The 17,328-nt window shown below is 47.2% G+C and overlaps 1 protein-coding gene across 2 annotated transcripts in view; it reads right to left on the bottom strand.

Annotated features, from left to right (window-relative positions):
* Nucleotides 1-3,335: 3,335 nt before the first annotated feature.
* The window catches only part of Pla1a (phospholipase A1 member A), a 34,731-nt gene continuing 20,738 nt past the window's right edge, over nucleotides 3,336-17,328 (bottom strand). Inside the window, exons 6-11 of one of the 2 annotated variants that reach the window (XM_041673176.1) lie at nucleotides 16,765-16,854; nucleotides 14,047-14,214; nucleotides 11,468-11,557; nucleotides 7,148-7,256; nucleotides 4,298-4,462; nucleotides 3,336-3,753 (exon numbers count right to left, since the gene is read on the bottom strand). In XM_041673176.1, coding sequence (XP_041529110.1) covers nucleotides 3,669-3,753; nucleotides 4,298-4,462; nucleotides 7,148-7,256; nucleotides 11,468-11,557; nucleotides 14,047-14,214; nucleotides 16,765-16,854 — 707 coding nt within the window. In that variant the 3' untranslated portion in view covers nucleotides 3,336-3,668. Of the gene's footprint in view, nucleotides 3,754-4,297; nucleotides 4,463-7,143; nucleotides 7,257-11,467; nucleotides 11,558-14,046; nucleotides 14,215-16,764; nucleotides 16,855-17,328 lie in introns of those variants that run through there. The other variant, XM_041673177.1, reaches the window with a different exon arrangement.

Genomic DNA, 17,328 nt, shown 5'->3' with positions numbered 1-17,328 from the left:
GGGGGCTCTAAAAAGGAGCAAAATTGCACGCCTGCTTACTGAAGAATACATGGGTTCTTCCCATGACCTTTTCCTATGGGCGGTGGCAGCTAGAGAATGACATTGTGTCACTTGTCCAGTGGTTTGTATTGTCACATGGCTCCTGCACCCTGTGTGGCCTGGTCCAGATGACGAAAGCACACCCACCCTATGGTTTACATCAGGAAGGCTGAAGCCATGGCTTCCGCACCCTGTATGACCGGGGTCCAGATGATGAAACACACCCACCCTATGGTTTACATCAGGAAGGCTGAAGCCATGGCTTCTGCACCCTGTATGACCGGGGTCCAGATGATGAAACACACGCACCCTATGGTTTACATCAGGAAGGCTGAAGCCATGGCTTCTGCACCCTGTATGACCGGGGTCCAGATGATGAACGCACACCCTAGGGTTTACATCAGAAAGGCTGAAGCCATGGCTTCTGCACCCTGTATGACCGGGGTCCAGATGATGAACGCACGCCCTACGGTTTACATCATTCTTCCTGCCTTGGTTCCAGGGTGAACCAAAAGTCAGCAGTTCCCTTCTAAGCACATTTCTTTGAGTTTTTTTTTTTTTTTCTTTAAAGAGACTTATCTAGGAGGGAAAGTAATGAGGGTGAATGCAGTCTGTTTGTTCCTAAGCATTCCGTCCTTCTGTGCCCTGCTGTATGCCCTGGACCTCTATGTGCCAAGTTGATGACTTCCTCCTGCTGCTTCTGCTGGGGTCACTCAGGGTCATGAGCAGGAGGAAGGAAGAAGAGTGAGGTGGGAGGGCTGTGTGGCTGCCTCTTCCCTTTGCTCCTGAGAGAAGGTCCACAGCCTCCAGCCTCTCTTTGAATCTTCAGGGTCAAAGCAGCTCCTACTCCGCTAGCCACGGAAAACTGACGGTTCCTTGGGATTTCACCCAAATGATTACTGTAAACCGTCTTCTTTTTTTTATTAGTTTGTTTGAGAGTGTCCCAAGTAGCCCAGGTTGGCCCCTCACAGCTGAGGATGACCCTAAGATCTCACTCTTCTTGCATTTACCTCCTGAGTCCTTAGGTTTCAGGGGTGTGGGCCACCAGTCTAGCTAAAATACTGTTAAATTCTCTTCAACTTACCCAGTTTGAGGCTACCATCTGATTTTTGCTGAGCGGCTTATATAGGTTTCTTGGAAGATGAGATTCCCCAAGGGCTCTCTCATCCTCCAAACCTCAGTCACCTGGGAGAAACCATTACAGAGCTGAGAATTTGATAACTGCCATCTCCTTCCTCTTGGACTGTAGATTTCCCCTTTTAAAAGGGAAACACTCTTGGGTATCAAATCTGTATTTCTTTATATGTTATGTAACAGATATCAAAAAATAAGAGCTTAAACAATATATTTGTGTCTTTCAGGCAGGATTTTCTAGAAGGTTTCATCCATCCTGGCAGCTGTTGAATGTTATTTTGCTTTATTTCTGGGACAAGCTCTTATTGTGTGTCCCTGTATGGCCTGGATCTCACAAAGCTCCACCTTCCTCAGTCTCCTAAGTTTGGTGATAAAAGATGACTGCCACCATGCCTGGTCCATGATTTTTTTAATTGGAAAGTTTCCATTTTCAAGTTTAGTATGGTTATTGACAAATTCATTTTCTACTCTGCCCAAGGCTGCTAAGGATGGCCTTGTCAAATAGAATTAAAGAGAAGATGACTTTAGAAGTCATTTCCATAATGTGACAAAAATCAATATAGCAATGTGATTTGAAGGAGAATAGCCCCTGTAGGCTTATATATTTGAGTGCTTGGTCCCCAGCTGGTGAAAGTGTTTGGGAAGGATTAGGAGGTGTGGCTTTGTGGGAGGAAGTGTGCCACTGTGGGGTAGCCTTTGAGGTTTTAGAAGGCCACTTCATTCGATGTTAGCTCTCACTGCCTCCTCCTTGCAGATCAAAAGTAAGCTCTGAGTTACTGCTCCAGTGCCATGTCTGTCCTCCTGCTGCTGGGCTTCCAGTTATGACAGTGGCCTGACCCTCTGCCACTGTGAGTCCCAACTTAAAAGCTTTCTTTTATAAGTTGCCTTGGACAAGTAATATTAATAAATGTTGTCACAGAAGATGATGTAAGAGGAATATTTCATACTAGTATGGTTGGGCCATCTTTCTTCAAAAGGCCTCTATATTACAGGCCATAAGGGGAGTGTTGGTGTCGCGGGATGTCCTGGAAGGAGCCATACATGCATCTCCTCACCCAGATCAGAAGCCAGTAGCTGACCATAGTAACAACTCCACGGAAATCTAACTTGACTAACTAATGAGTGCACTAGGGCTTCCTTATAGGATCATGAGTGCGTTCATGCTACAGGAGCATGAACAACTCAAAGGCAGTTGCATCCCCAACAAGCTTAGCCCAGCCTGGGGGAAGATGCTCAAAAGCTGCATCCCTGGGGCTCTCTGAACTTGCAGGCAGCTCGCCGGGTCAAAGTCTCTTCTTTATGGATGCCTTTCCTCGCTATGTGATTGTGAGGAGGGGTCTTGTGGGTCTCCTGAGTTTCTTCTTTCCAGGACTTGTGGCGCGTGTTTTCTTCCTGAGTCCCCAAGCCTCTTTCCTCCTCCTTAGAGGGAAACTTTCAATTCAGAGGAAATGGTCATACAACACTCATCCTTTTCCTCCCACTCTTACATTCTTTCTGCCCCTCTTCTGTGATGTACCCGGAGCCTAGATGTTCCGTTGTTTTTCTCCATCTCGGGCTAAGTATTGTGTCCAACTGCTACAGCAACCCTTGCTTTTTCCTAGGAGTTTGGCAGGTGGTCAGGGTGGTCAGTCCCTGTGATCTGTTGTCCATTACAAAATGAACGTTTTCTCCCAAGGTGAACTGCAGAGCCTCTGCATGTCACTTTTTCATTTTTAAAAGCATTTACTCAGTGTGTGCAAGTGTGTGTGGTGTGTATGTGTGAGTGTGTGTGGTGTGTATGTGTGAGTGTGTGTGGTGTGTATGTGTGAGTGTGTGTGGTGTGTATGTGTGAGTGTGTGTGGTGTGTATGCGGTGTGTAGTGTGTCTGTGAGTGTGTGAGTGTGTGTTAGTATGAGTGTGGGTTGTCTGTGTGCTGTGTATGTGGTGTGTGTGCTGTGTGTGAGTGTGGGTTGTGTGTGTGTGGAGTGTGTGTGGTGTGTGGGTGTGTGTGAGAATGTGTGTGGTGTGTGAGTGTGTATGTGTGTGAGTGCACACGTGAGTGTGTGGTGTGTGTGTGAGTATGCATTCACACGAATGAGTCATCTCCATGGCCCTGTAAATAACAGTTGTAATAGTAGTAGTAGAATTACATTTCAACAAAATAACCAAAATGATTCAGATATTCCATATAGTTTATTTAAAACATTTCTCTGCGTATGTTTTCCATTGAATCCTAAGTATAAATACCTAAGGATGTGAGACAATTGCAGTCGTGTAGAAACAGGGATGCTGAAACGGTGTCTATGAAAAGCCGAGTAAGCCGTGGATGGAGATCAGGTTCTGTAAGATGAGTCATCTGTCCCCTCCATAGCAACTGCTTACGGGGAAACCACCAGCAACTTGGCCTTCCCCCTTGGTAGGAGAGGAGTGGAATAAGCTGCAAGCTGCCCACAAGCATAGCTCTTGCCACACTGCCCTCTAAAACTCCAGGCCACTGCCTCCTGCGTAGGTTTGGGCTACGCACAGGCTATTTTCAGGTCCTGAAAAACAGGCGTGCTTGCTTGCAGACTCACTGGCTCAGATGTGCAGACTGTCTTCTTGCTGTACGTGAAGAGCAACAGAAGGCAGGTCCTTGGTTACCAGGAGAAAGAGCTAGAAGTTGCATGGCTTTTCCTGTCCCCCATGTCTAGTGAAAGAAGTCTGTACCTACCTACAATAAAGACTATTCCTGTCCTCTGGATGCTAATCATAAGGTGGGAAAGCTAATCATGGAAACGCCTGCTCTTAGATTCCAGACCCCACATGGAAGAGTGTCGCCAATGACACATTTGAAGTAGAGGCCGAGGGAGGAGAAATGCACCATGATAAATGTTCTGATAAACTCTTAACTGAAACCAATTGCATAAAGCAGATGTGAAAGTTTCAAGTATTAAAGTAGGGAGGAGAATTAAAGATTCCTCCCTAGAACTCTCAACTCAATGTGACCCTACAGAAGATTCAGGAAAGCCCAGGCTCTTAGTCAATCCCTCTTCTAAGACGGCTATCAGTAACGTGAGGCTGAACTTCATCAAACAACACCCTTAGTGTCCAGAACTGTACTCAGTGGGGCTGTAGGAATGCCTGGGGGTGGGGCTCTGTGACTCACCTGTCATTGACAGGCAGAGGGGCAGTGCAGAAAGTTCCTACGACAGCAGTCCTGTCTTTTTTCCAAACCCGGCTGGGAACTTGGAACTTGAGTTTCACTTGGTTTATCTGGCACTGCGGGTCAGGGTGGGCAATGACTCCTCTCCCTTCAAGTTGCTCTCTGGGTCTGGAAGGAAAAGGGGAAGAGGATGAGGCACTGAACCCCTGAACTTTACTTCCCCTTCGATCGATCCAAGGGGCCCTGCTGGTAAACCTGGGTGGCTGTCATGCAGGGGCACTGGCTCCTTGAAGAAGAAGACATTTTGTGTAGCCCTCACTGGCCCCTCTGCCCACAGACTAACAATTTTGAACACAACCCAGGAAATACTTGTTACTTTTTTTTAATTGTTGGAAAGTCGATAAATTTTTATTTAAGGGACTTCACACGTGTCCATTGAGGTCACTCGGGTTCAAGACTCCTGAGACAGCCCCCTTCTCGAAGAGAGATGCTTCCTTGGGTTGTGGTGTGGGAAAAACTGGTCGCCTGAGGCCTGGTCAGTGGACTGTGTTCTTCCTCCTGACCTCGGAGGCAGTGGGGACTCTGAGAAAGAGGGAGTAGAACGTAGAACGGGGTACAGTTGCTTCTCTGTATCGCAGCCAGGTGATATAGGCCTGTTCAGTTTCCTTTTTCTTTCTGTTTTCAGAGTGACGGTGTTTGCTTTGTGTTTCTTCTCATCCAGCATTAGCTACAATTAGTTTTCTCATTTTGCAGGAAGACTCTAAGTAGAAAAGCTGCCCTGATCAGAAGTGTTTTAAAATATGTCAGAGAAAAGCAGGGTGGCTCCCTTTAAGAAACTGCTCATATCAAAGGCCTTATAAATTATAAGGAATAGGAAAGATGCTTCGTGTGGGCGGCTTGGCCTGGGTAAATTCTCCAACTGAAAGGAAATCTTGGGGCTTTACAAAGCAATAGAAAATAGGGAAAGAACACACTTCTTCCCGGCAGGCATCTTTCTTATTTCTGATATTTTAATTTTTTTTTAAAAAGTGTCTTTCTTCAAGAGTCAGGCAGCTTCCTTCGGGAGTAAAGGCTGAGCACTAGTGAGGTCCATTGAGCACTGCTCGGAGGCTCAGCTGTGGTGTGCCCAGAGGCTCTCCAGTGACCCGTGGGAGCAAGCAGTGTTTTTAAGTCTCTCCCAAATACCCAGCGAGTCTGTGCCACAATCCGGCTAGGATCCACTGATCTACCAACTGCCTAGAGAGACAGAGGAAAGCCATTCTCGAAGCAGCTTTGAAGAGATACGGTGGAAAGTTCTCGGCTCTCTGGTCTCACCACAATTCACAAGCTGCTGCGAGTACCTGCAGATTCATGTGGCCGTGTGGCCCGAAGGGCAGTGTTTGCAGACAGAACTCGGCCTGGTGGCTGGATGTCTGGGAGCTCAGGAGAAATTATCTCTTTCTGGTGGAACTTGTCTTCTCTCATAGCACAGTTCAGCAGGACACCCAAGAATGTTTTCCCACCCAGAGCTGACGTCAGTCACTCTCCTGTGTGCTCGAGGGCTCCCCAAGCTCCTCTTGGGACAGAAACCCCCATCTCTGATTTGTCCTTCCAACCTGATTTGTCTCTCCATTCTTCTCTTGTCTAAGACCCCACGCCTTGGCTTTCTCTTCCAGGCACACCTGCATGTCAGGTTCTCACTAACCCGCTGTCCAGCTAGCTCACTGCTGCAAACCCTTGGTCCCTCAAACCCACTTGGGCGCTGTCTGTGCTCTCAGAGCTTCCGTACAGGGGACCAGGGAATGTTTAAAGGTGTGTTCGCGGATCGTTTCCCCATTTGCGTTGAGTTCACTCTGCAAACCTTTGTCTGCAGTTACTTGCTCCAGCAGATTCTGGCAAGGGCTGACCCTGGGAGGCAGGCATAGGCCTCTGAGGGCCTCTGGGGTGGGCAGGACTTGTGGAAGGGCGACCCTTAGGACTGCGAAGCTCCGGCTCCTGCCCAGCAGCCTCCGCTGTGATCAGGCTCCGTGGGAGGCAGTCCTCTGGCTTTGCCAAGTTGCCACCTACTGTGGTCACCTCTCCCCTGGCTCCCCTGCCTCTCATCTCCCTCAGCTTTCCCAGTGCAGTTGTGATTAGTTTCCTCTGTCACATCCTTTTTGGGGGTCTCCTCTGCGTCAGCTCTGCTTTTCTGACTGGGCGTTGACAGAACCAGTGATATATGATAGCTTGCTGCTGGCTTGTAAGTAACTTAACCCAGTTGCTTTTTAAAGAAACATAGACCCTTGTTACCAACTTCCCATCCCCTGCCAGGCTTGTAGTGCCCCGAATTTGTCATTCTTTGTTCTCTGGATCCAAGTCTGGTCCCACCACCTGCCGGGACCCAAATCTACCCCTTAGAGGAACGGAAATGATCGGATCTGGTTCCATTCACTGGAACCACTCCTGAGGACTCTAACCCCATACTTAACTGGCCTTAGGTTCCATTCAGGCAACTGACCCAGACTTGCTCCTCCTTCCACGGAGAGGCTCTTCAGATTCCGGTGAACCCTGCCAGGGATTGTGGCTGACCTGTCCTTCCTATTGCTATCCCTAAAACAGTTCTGCCTGGATCCTACTGTTTCCTGCTCAGAGCTGGATTACTGCTTTCTCATCACCTTTGCCCACTAGCCTTGTTTCTTAGCATCTGAAATACACTGTGCTTGTGGGGGAGGGAGTGCCAGTCCCAAACCCACAGCTTGTATCTGTGAGTAGATCTATAGTGGCCACTGTCTCCAGCTTGGTGGGCTAGGCCCAGCCTTTAGCCATCACACTGTGCCTGGCTTGGGTGTAAACACACAGAAAAGAGGGGTTTAGCCGTATGGGACACTTACGTACATGGTGATCTTGACTGAGGAAGTAGTACCGATGCTAAGAAAGGTGACCTCGATGCTGGTGTCCTTTTTTCTCTTCTCCTTCAAATGAAACTCCACGAGACTGTGATGCACTAGGAAACCAAAGCACAGCAAAGGCTTGGCAGACAGCACACCTGCCAGAGGGAAAAGACCCACAGAGCAGGGCATGGCTGGGATTCTCTAGCTCCAAGGCATTGTGGGAGGCACAGGTTACTAGTTATCACGGATCCTCAGCTTCCTCAAAGGCAAAGTTCCTAAAGAGTTAAGTAGTTATCCCACAGGCCGGAGTGAGAACGGGGTGAATCAGTGTAGGCAAAGGCCTCGGGACAGTGTTCTCGCCTAGGGGACATGTAGGAAGTGTTAGTTTCTAATTATTGCCTGTCATGCAAGAGTGTAAGAGTGCTTCACTTCTCCCTGGTTGCTCACCTTATTGCAGTGACGTAATGTTTATAAAGTTGTATTTGAATTTACTTAGTGTGTGTGTATGCGCCATGTGGTGCCTGTGGAAATTAGAACACAACTTGCAATAAACTGGTTCTCCCGTCCTCCATCTGGGCTTCAGGGAATAACTTAGTCAGGAAGCTTGTCAAGAGTCACATTTACCTGCTAACCCATCTTGATGGCAGTAATGGAATCTTGAGACTATCCAAGAGAAATCTTCATATACTGCTATTGTTTGAATGTCAGCACCCCCCAAAGTCACATTTAAACGTCATCCCTGGGGAGACGGTCAAGTGTTGTCAAAGCATAAGGACCTATATTTGGAGCCCCAACAACCATGCAAAAGGCGAGGTGTGGCAGCAGTTGCCAGAAACCCCACTGCTATGGGGTTGGTAGGGGTGGGACAGGCAGATCCCCAGATCTTTCTGGTGTGCTGTTAGCCAATCAGGTTCAATGAGAGCCCCAGAGCCTTCCTGAATAGATCAGTACCCCACAAAAGGGATGGAAGTACTTATCTAGGGACCTTTTGGCCCTTCTACACTCTATTAAGTAAAGACTCAGTGACAGCAGCAAGATTCCATCCTGGAAGCAAAGAGAACAGTCCTCAGACAGCAAATATCAACATCTTGACCTTGGCCTTCCTGGTCTCCAGAAGGCTGAGAAAGTAGATTTCTGTTCTCCGTAAATCTCCCAGGCGCGGATATTTTGTTATAATAGCTCAGACAAGGACATATGCTAAATAAACAACTCATTTAACACAACATAGTGCCCCTCCACGCACAGTGTTGGTTGTGTTACTTTGACTCTCCCTTGAGCAGTATAGGTACTAGAGCTCTCAAGGCGGGTATCATCAACATAGACTAGGTGAGCATCTTGACTCATGGTGATGAGAAATAATAAGGACCCGCTGACTGTCTGATAAGGAGGGGAGGGTAAGGACGACTGCAATGTCACCAACACATTCTCTCTCTTTATTAAGGGGCACCTGGGAGCATTTTGCAGTCACTTTGGTCTCCATTGGTTACCCTGGCTCCTTCCATGATGGGAAGATAGTTAGAGATGTAATCCTTCACCCTTCCCGACCTGTGCTCTCTCATCTGACCGCTGGGGAAAGAGCCAATGGACGCAGCTACCGAGGCTTAAGTAGAGAAGCCGTGGTATCCATCTGAGCCCAGCGAGCTTAGGAACAGACTCATTGACAAATGCCAACATACTAAGAACTCATGAGACAAAACCCTGCGATATTGTCCCCTCCTAAGAGAAGAACATTCAATGTCACACGACTTCTGTCAGTTCTGTGTGAATTGCTGTGGAATGGGTAAGGTTTCTGAACAGGGCCAGATATTCGTGCTGTAGAAGTTAGCTGACTTATGAAAACTTCTTCAGGGGGTCGAATTTAACATGAAGTGTATGCCGTCTCTTTCTATGTTTGCCAAGACGTTTTCTTTCGGTTCTGTTTCTCTCTTCGCCCCAGTGCCCTAGAAACCCAAGAAGGGCCTGGACTGTTGTTGGGTGAATAGGAACTGGTACAGGAAGATGACTCAGAGAGTAGTACCCAGAGCCCTGAGTGGGTGGTCAGAGGGTAGGAACCTAAGACCAGGCCCTGATGCTGGCAACCCGTGCCATCTTGTCTAAACGCAGAAGCTCTTTGTCCCTCCATTGCTTTACATGCCAACGGTAAAGATGCAACGGACCGAAAAGCTGTTCCACAAGGGAAAGCTAATATTGTTTTTAAAACCACGATTGGGTAGAAGATCAGCCCTTGCTGGGCACATGCCTGGCAGAAATCAAGAGGGGAGGAGTGGCAACCATTCCGAAGAGCACTGCTGAGGCGGACGCAGGCTGAGTGTGGGAGCCCAGTGCGTGATGGCCCGAGAGTGTCTGGAGAGCTGGAGCTGGCCCGTGGCCCCACTGAAGCCTAGTTATGCGGTACAGACTTGCTTGGCCTGGAGCAAGGGTGGTACCCTGCGTCTGTCCTTAGAAAGGTTCAGAGTTTGGGAGCAAGCAGGCGTCCACACTGGCTGGTTCCCTGCCTGCGTCCCTCTGTGGTGTTTGAACAGCTAGGACTATGCTGCTGGGGGTTTGCAACAACATGAAACCAGAAATGTACAGGGTCTGTGATGGCCTCAGCGGGGACCTTTAAGATGCCCAGAACCCCCAAGATTCCCCCGGCTTCCCTACCCAGTGTATTCTTAGCCACACAGACAGAGGAGCCTGTTCACGTTGCTGCCAACTTGCCCTGACTGGAATGAGAAGCCAGGTCATCTGGTCTCAAAAGCACTGCCTCTGCCACTACACACCACAGCCTTCCTGTTGGCCTCTGATGGCACTGCTGCCAGGAGAGTGACAAGAAAGAGGAACAAGGAACCGAGGGGTGGTGGCGTGAGGTGACATGACTTTCCTGATTTCCTCACCGGGCTGTGTATCTCAGGTACTGCCTCTCAGACCCTCCTGTCATGGAAACCTGACGGAGACCACTATGCTCCTCCGACATAGCTGTATCTGTGGAGCTCAGAACATCAACATCGAGGTCTCAGATTTCCTGCCTAAGGGAAGGGAAGGATTAGGTGCCTGGCTCTGAGTCACCGGCACTGACTTACTCCACCCTAGTTTACTCTCACAGTTGACTCTTGCGTGTGGGTCCTGTGATTGTTCCCATTTTCCAGAGCAGGATATTGGGTTTCAGAAAGGTGAAGTAACTCGCTCCTAGTTACTCAACTGGAAAGCAGAGAAGCTGTGATTCAAGTCCAAGCCTGTGTGGCCACAGAGTCTGAGCTTTGAGCTGCAAATCCCATGACATTGGGCCTTTCTGGTAAACGGAAGGCTGTCGTCACACAGGTCTCTCCAACAATGCAGCATAAGCTAATGAGAAAATCAGCTCAAATTAAGGTGACTATATCATTTATCATCCAAATTAGCATAGTTTTGTCCTGTACACACCGTGGAGCAGGCAGGAGGGCCCCAAGACAATGAGCACAAACCGGGAAATGTAGTCACCCCTGTGAAGCTACAAATGACACAAGAAGAGCCCTGGCTTAGTGTCTATGTATTTCATTGATTCCAAGACTAACTTTTACTTTAAGTTTGCACCTTTTGTAATCATTGGCATCTTCGCTTCAAAGGAAAGCAGCAAGCAGTATCTGTGATCAGCTAGATTGTGTCTATGGAGGAGAAGGGGGCAGAGGTCATGAATCCTCAGGGGTTCTGACCCAGGAGGCTCTCTAGAGTGAGAGGTGTGTAATGTGGGCACCAGGAGGGGGAAAGACGTACAGCGGATGGCACGAGTCGGGTATCCCAGAGTCAGGGTACCCCTAGGAAAGAAGCAAAGATCTTCCTTTGTTTCTTTCTTCCTTCTTTCCTTCCTTCCTTCCTTCCTCTCTTCTTCCTTCTTCTTCCCTCCCTCTTTCCTCCCTCCCTCCCTCCTTTCATCTCGCCCTCCTTTCCTTACTTTCTTTCATTTTGAGACAAGCTTTCTCTGCATAGCCCTGGCTATCCTTGAACTCACTGTGTAGACCAGACTGGCCTCACACTCAGAGATCCTCCTGTTTCTGCATTCTGGGTGCCAGGATTAAAAGTGTGCGCTATCATAACCAGTTGGGCACATATTTCAGTGGGGAGAGGAAGGAGAGAGAAAATGCAGTCAAAGAGGTGCTCTTGAATCTTAAGTCCTCACCGTTGTGGCATTGCTTGGATCCATTCTCACAGTTCTGGTTCTGCCGGAGACTACCTCCCAGGATATCTCTGCCCAAACCCATCACTTCCCATCTGGACTCCTACGCTGGGCTACGTGCAACCCACGTGGGAAGCCTGGACATCCCCAACCTCCCTCTAGCACAAGTATTCCTTTTTTCTCCCTGCTCACCACAGTATGGGGCCGTGGATGTAGTCAGGAGATACACTCTCACTTCCTTGGGGAGTGGCTCAATCTTGACACCACCTTGTTCCACCAGTCCTGGAAATAAAGAAGCAAAGATGGCATGGCTGTGAGAAGGTCATTTCCTGGACTCACAGTCTCCAGGCAGGCGTGGACTCACTCATGCTCCCCATGTTCTGCAGATACTCGACTGCACGTGTGTTCTGTCTCGCGTGTTCTGTCTCACACTGTGTGATGAGCCCCAAGAACCAAACCAAGTCCAATGGGGTGTAAACACGAACGTCAACAGAGAGTGCATTCTCCGGGTTGTTCTATACATTCATTTATTTTCTTTTAAAATTATTTATTTGTCTGTGCAGGTGTCGGGGGAGTCAGGGGACACACACGTGAAGGTCAGGGAACAGCTATGGTAGGTTAGGTAGCCAATTCTCTCATTCTGCCATGTGGATCCTGGGGGTGGGATTCAGGTTTTCAGGTTTGATGGAAAGAGTCTGGCTGCTGTGCCATCTCATTGCCCTCATTTGACTCATTCTTGGCAGGTAATTGTAAGAAACATAATGTTTTGTGTCTAACTTGAAAACTAATTCATATCATAGCTGCTTTAACGGCACCTGGATCCTGTTGCCCCAAAGACTGGAAGATGACAGTTGGATAGAGCATGCTCAGGAATGAGATCAAACTTAGGACAAAGACCTGCAGGGTGAAGAACCTTGGATAATACACTCGGAAGGGTATGTGGCCAGCATCTCTGAGGTTCAGTGTGAGGGAGAACAGAGAGAAATGGGCAGTGGGAAGTAGCTGTTAAACCACTTGGCCCATCACCTCAGAAGGGAGGCCAGACATTTGTCCGTGGGGGAGGAAACAATGCTGGTGTGTGTTGTTACTGCACACTATCTTGTAAGTGGAGGCTGCTCATTCGATTCCTGGTCGCCCATACCTGAATAATCACACAAAACTGTGTTAATTACAACACTGTTTGACCAACGGCTTAGGTGTCTTTCTAGCTAGCTCTTATATCTTAAATTAACCCATTTCTATTAACTATGAGGCTGTGGCCTACTGGTATGGTTCCAGCATCTTTCTCCTTCAGCAGCTACATGGCATCTCCCTGACTTCACCTTCCTTCCTCCTCTATCTCTGCTTGGATTTCCTGTCTTGCTCTATTCTGCCCTGCTATAGACCAAAGCAGCTTCTTTATTGGCCAATGGTAATAAAACATATTCACAGCATACAGAGGGAAATCCCACATCACTGTCTGCCTTTCACAATTTTCCAAGCTACTACCATGTCACCGTATGAGCAGTGACAAATTGCTGTGTTCTGAGTGGTAGCCAGCGATAGTAGGGAGTGGAAAACTGTGGAAACAGGAAAGAGCGATGTTTTCCCTAGAGTTTTACCCCCTAGGGTATGAGGGACAGTGGTCTCCACAGGAGTGGGTAGAGGCCTCATTCCTCAGCTTCCTTAGTGTCTTTCCCCTAGTCTGGTCCGGATCATACAGAAACACACTTGAGCTGCCCAGCAATTAGTCACTGCGCCTTTCCCAGATGTCCTGTGGCCACCACAATCTCCCACTTCTAAAGATGACCTGTGTGCAGCTCTGGGAATCTATACCAGACACACACAAAGAGCAGCATGACATCAGGGATCACTTAAAAGGGTATGGGGACAACAAACAAAAATTGCCATGTTTCAGGTGAGAGCAGGCTGAGCACTTCGTGGTTAGTTCTTTTCCCAGATGGACAGACTCTTTGACACCTTAGGTCAGAGGTGCTCTGACAATGTGGTTGTCTAAACAGGGCATGCACAGTAACAGCACCTGTCAACATGCTGAAGCTGTTTGGGCCTGTGATAGGGTAGAATTCAGCTACGTGGGGTAGACTGAACTGAATACTGGGAGAAAGAAGGCAAAGTCAAGCCATGTAGCCCTGCCAGAGACAGATACCAGACGGAAACTTGCCGGTAAACCACAGTCACACGACAATACACAGATTAATAGAAATGGGTTAAATTAAGATTTAAGAGCTAGCCAATAAGAAGCTAGAGCTAATAGGCCAAGAAGTGATTTTATTAGTACAGTTTCTGTGTGATTATTTCGTGGTCTGGGCAGCTGGGAACGAGTAAGTGGCTTCCTACAACACAAGTAGTCAGGCCTAAGCACATGTCCATAAGAGTAGCACTAATGGACTTGTGTGTGTGTGTGTGTGTGTGTGTGTGTGTGCACGCAAGAGTGTGTATGTGTACGTGTGTGAGTGTATGTGAGTGTGAGTGTGTGTGTGTGTGCGTGCGAGAGTGTGTATGTGTATGTGTGTGTGAGTGTGTGTGTATGTATGTGAGTGTATGTGTGTGATTATAGAACCAGAGGTCTTGAACTTCAGAAGGAGGGAGAGCAGGAGTCATTGGAGCAGGCAAAAGAAGAATGGGCAATGTCAATACGGCACTCATATATAAAATGCTAGAAAGAAATAATAGTTTTTTATTTAAACTATTTAAAACCAAAAAAGGTGGCGAATGGATAGTCCTTGAACTCCCCTACATTGCCAAGGGAAGCCAAGGGAATGAGATCTTACCAATTCTCGGACAGGAGAGCAGAAATGGGTTAAAGCAATCCAGACAGTCTCCAGCCAGGAAGGCCTTGTAGCTGGCACAGGGAAAGGCCATCAGGGGGCAGGTGTTCTCCAGAGCACTGATGTAGAGATGCACGGCCCTCATGTGATCGCAGATCAGGTAACTGTAACCTGAGAGGAGACAGCAACCACAACAAAGTTTCAGCCCAGACCGGTGGAAACTCCCTCCCCGCCATTTACTATCCCGCTACTGGATCTTAGAGCACAGAGGCCTGTGATTAGCTGGGCTGCGTCCTGAGCCACACTTTAGAGACATTAATGGACGTGGTTACCTCGATCTCGCTTTCACTTTTAAGTTTCCTGAGAAACATAGCCTGCCAAGACAATTGCTTGATTTGAGATTGATTCTTACATGATTAGGCAAACTCTCTGGAAAAATGAGAGCACACAGAGCTGGGGGTACCACTCCTACAGCTTAGACAGTTGCCTTTCTGCCTGTCTATCTTCCTCATCAACACTCCTAAAACAGTTTTCCTACCCAGCAAAGAGATAACTGAGAGCAGTGGTACTCAGTCTTCCTCACGCTGTGACCCTTTAATACAGTTCCTTATAATGTGATGACCCCCATCCATAAAATTATTTTTGTTGCTTACTTTATAACCATAGTTTCGAATGATAATGTAAACATCTGATATTTCTGATGGTCTTAAATGACCCCTGTGAAAGGGTTGTTCAACTCCCAAGGGGTCTGCAACCTACGTGTTGAGAACCTCTGGCCTAGAGTCAGCAGCCATTCATGGTTAGCCTTTTGAAGTATATGTGCTGTAACTCACGTGGCCCAGAAACTGATCCAAAGAACTTACCAAGTAACCCAGTTATCCCAACTTGATTTTATTGTGGTTATTTACTATTCTTTTATTTTTCTTTATTATATGTGCATTGATGTTTCTTTATTTTATGTGTTTTGCCTGCATGCATCTCTGTGTGAGGGTATCAGATCTTGGAGTTACAGACAGCTGTGAGCTGCCATGTGGGTGCTGGGAATTGAACCTGGATCCTTTGGAAGAGCAGCCAGTGCTTTTAACCACTGAACCATATCCCCAGTCTTGGTTATTTACGATATAAAAGTTGCAACCACTCTTGTGTATGCAACACACACACACACGCAAGCATGCTGCAGTCCACATAAGTCTGGAGCTAAAAGGTAAGGAGTAAGCCACAGCTACAGGATCTTAGGGTCATTTGGCTCCCCCTGCACCACAGGATTCTCTTTTGGACTGACAATTAAGGATGAACTGTGTTCACATTCCTTTCTCCCATGGTCTGGATGTTTTCTACTGCCAAGCTCCTTGTAGCATCACCAGGGAACTGAGACAGGCTAGGCTAGCCCCTTCTCAAACTGCATCATAAATAAATTAAAATGCCACTAAGAGCTTCTAAAACCATTGAAACCAAACCGCTTCCTAATCAGTAGCGCTTAAGTGTTATAAAGTTTTCTAAGAGGCACGTTTTTGAAAAATCAGTGAATATGGCACAAAGAAGTATTTATTTGATAAAAAAAAAACTGTTAAAAGAATCCTTAAAGTGAAGCCAGGTATGATGGTGCAGGAGGCTGAGGCAGGAGGACAGCTGGGAGTTTGACATCAGCTTGGGCTATAGCATGAGATATTACCTCAAAACCAAACAAAAGAATCCTTAAAATATTAAGAATCTGGTGAAATAAGAGACTACTACAAACATACAGAAATCAACATTTAATATTTCCAAACAAAATGCCAATATATCGATTTTAATCTTAAGAAAAATGTAAGGCTGAACAATCTTTGTTGCTTAGCTTTTGATAGATTTGGTATTATTTAAAATAGATATTAGATATATTTGTTATTTAAATATACTTATAATTTAAAACACATGCTAAATATTTTCAAGAAGAGAATTCCAAAAGAATATATTTAGGTGACAATATGTTTTAAAAAATTATCTTTAAGATAATTTTGGAGGCTGGGTATAGCAGTGTATACCTTTAATTCCACCACTCGGGAGGCAGAGGCAGCTGGATCTGTGTGAGTTCCAAGCCAGCTTGGTCTACAGAGTGAGTTCCAGGATAGTAGGGACTACGAAAAGAGACCCTGTCTCAAAACAGACAACCAAGAAAAGAAAGAAGAAGAGAGGAAAGAAGAGGAGAGAAAAGACAAGGCAAGAAGAAAGACAAGAAAAGAAAAAAGAGAACTGTATGGTGTTGGGCAAAGTGAGTCTTCATCATGAAGCTCTGATCCGACGTCTTGCTTGTACCACAGCTCCATTCTAGAGAGGGTGCAGCTCCTATGGGCCTTGCCACAGATCACATCTTGGGAAGGAATAGGTGTTATTGGCCTGATCGATGTTAGATCATGGCAGAGTGTAACATAAAATGGGATGATGCACAAACATGAGGTCAGCTTCCAGTATTAGAGACAACTCTCCAGAATTAATGGGCTCCAAGATAACTAATAAATTGCAAGACACTGTAGAATATAAGGACATCATCAGAAAGACCCCATGTGGCCCACACTCTAGAACACAGAGGGCATCATCAGAAAGACCCCATGTGGCCCACACTGTAGAACATAGAGAGCATCATCAGAAAGACCCCATGTGGCCCACCCTTGGCTGATCAGGGTGAACCATAGTGAATTTCAGCTTGTGGAGCACGTAAATACTAATTCTCCCTGGCTTGCTGACCTGCGTGAATAAACGTGGGACATCCAGGCTGGTCTTGACCTCCATTGACGAAGTAGTCCACGTGTCCCACAGGAATCCGGATACCCAAATCTGAAAGGGGCGGAACCCTGTTAGTCTCATGCTTCAGACATACTTTCCTGGTCCGCATCAGGGCGGTTGGGAGTCAGTGTCCTCCTCACCCTGATGGGTTGTGCAACGTCACAAGGCATACCGTGCTGAGAGGAAGCACACTGGAGCCAGTTTATAGGATACCCAGGTTTGCCCGAAAATAAAATCAACAAACATCACATTTAACCACATGGTTCTCTTTTCTGTTTCTAGAACTAGTCAAGCCACAGTCCACATCCAGGCCTTACTTCGTCCCTCTTCTCCTCGCTCTTCCCCAGGCTGATTCATTCTCCTCCACCGAGCCTTGCCTGCTGCACAGATGCTGCTCATCCTGTTGAAGCAGTCCCCTCTGCAGCTACCCTCCATCAACACCCTTCCTTACATACACGTAATGACCACACGCCTGTGATAAGAACAGTCTGTAATCTGGTCTGTTTCCTCAAATGAAGCCTTCAG

Source organism: Microtus oregoni, unplaced genomic scaffold, assembly GCF_018167655.1.
Source record: "Microtus oregoni isolate MIOR12 unplaced genomic scaffold, Mior012 000023F_ref0000262, whole genome shotgun sequence".
Lineage (NCBI taxonomy): Eukaryota > Metazoa > Chordata > Mammalia > Rodentia > Cricetidae > Microtus > Microtus oregoni.
Note: the sequence above shows the minus strand (reverse complement) of the source record. Positions and strands in the feature narration are given on the sequence as shown.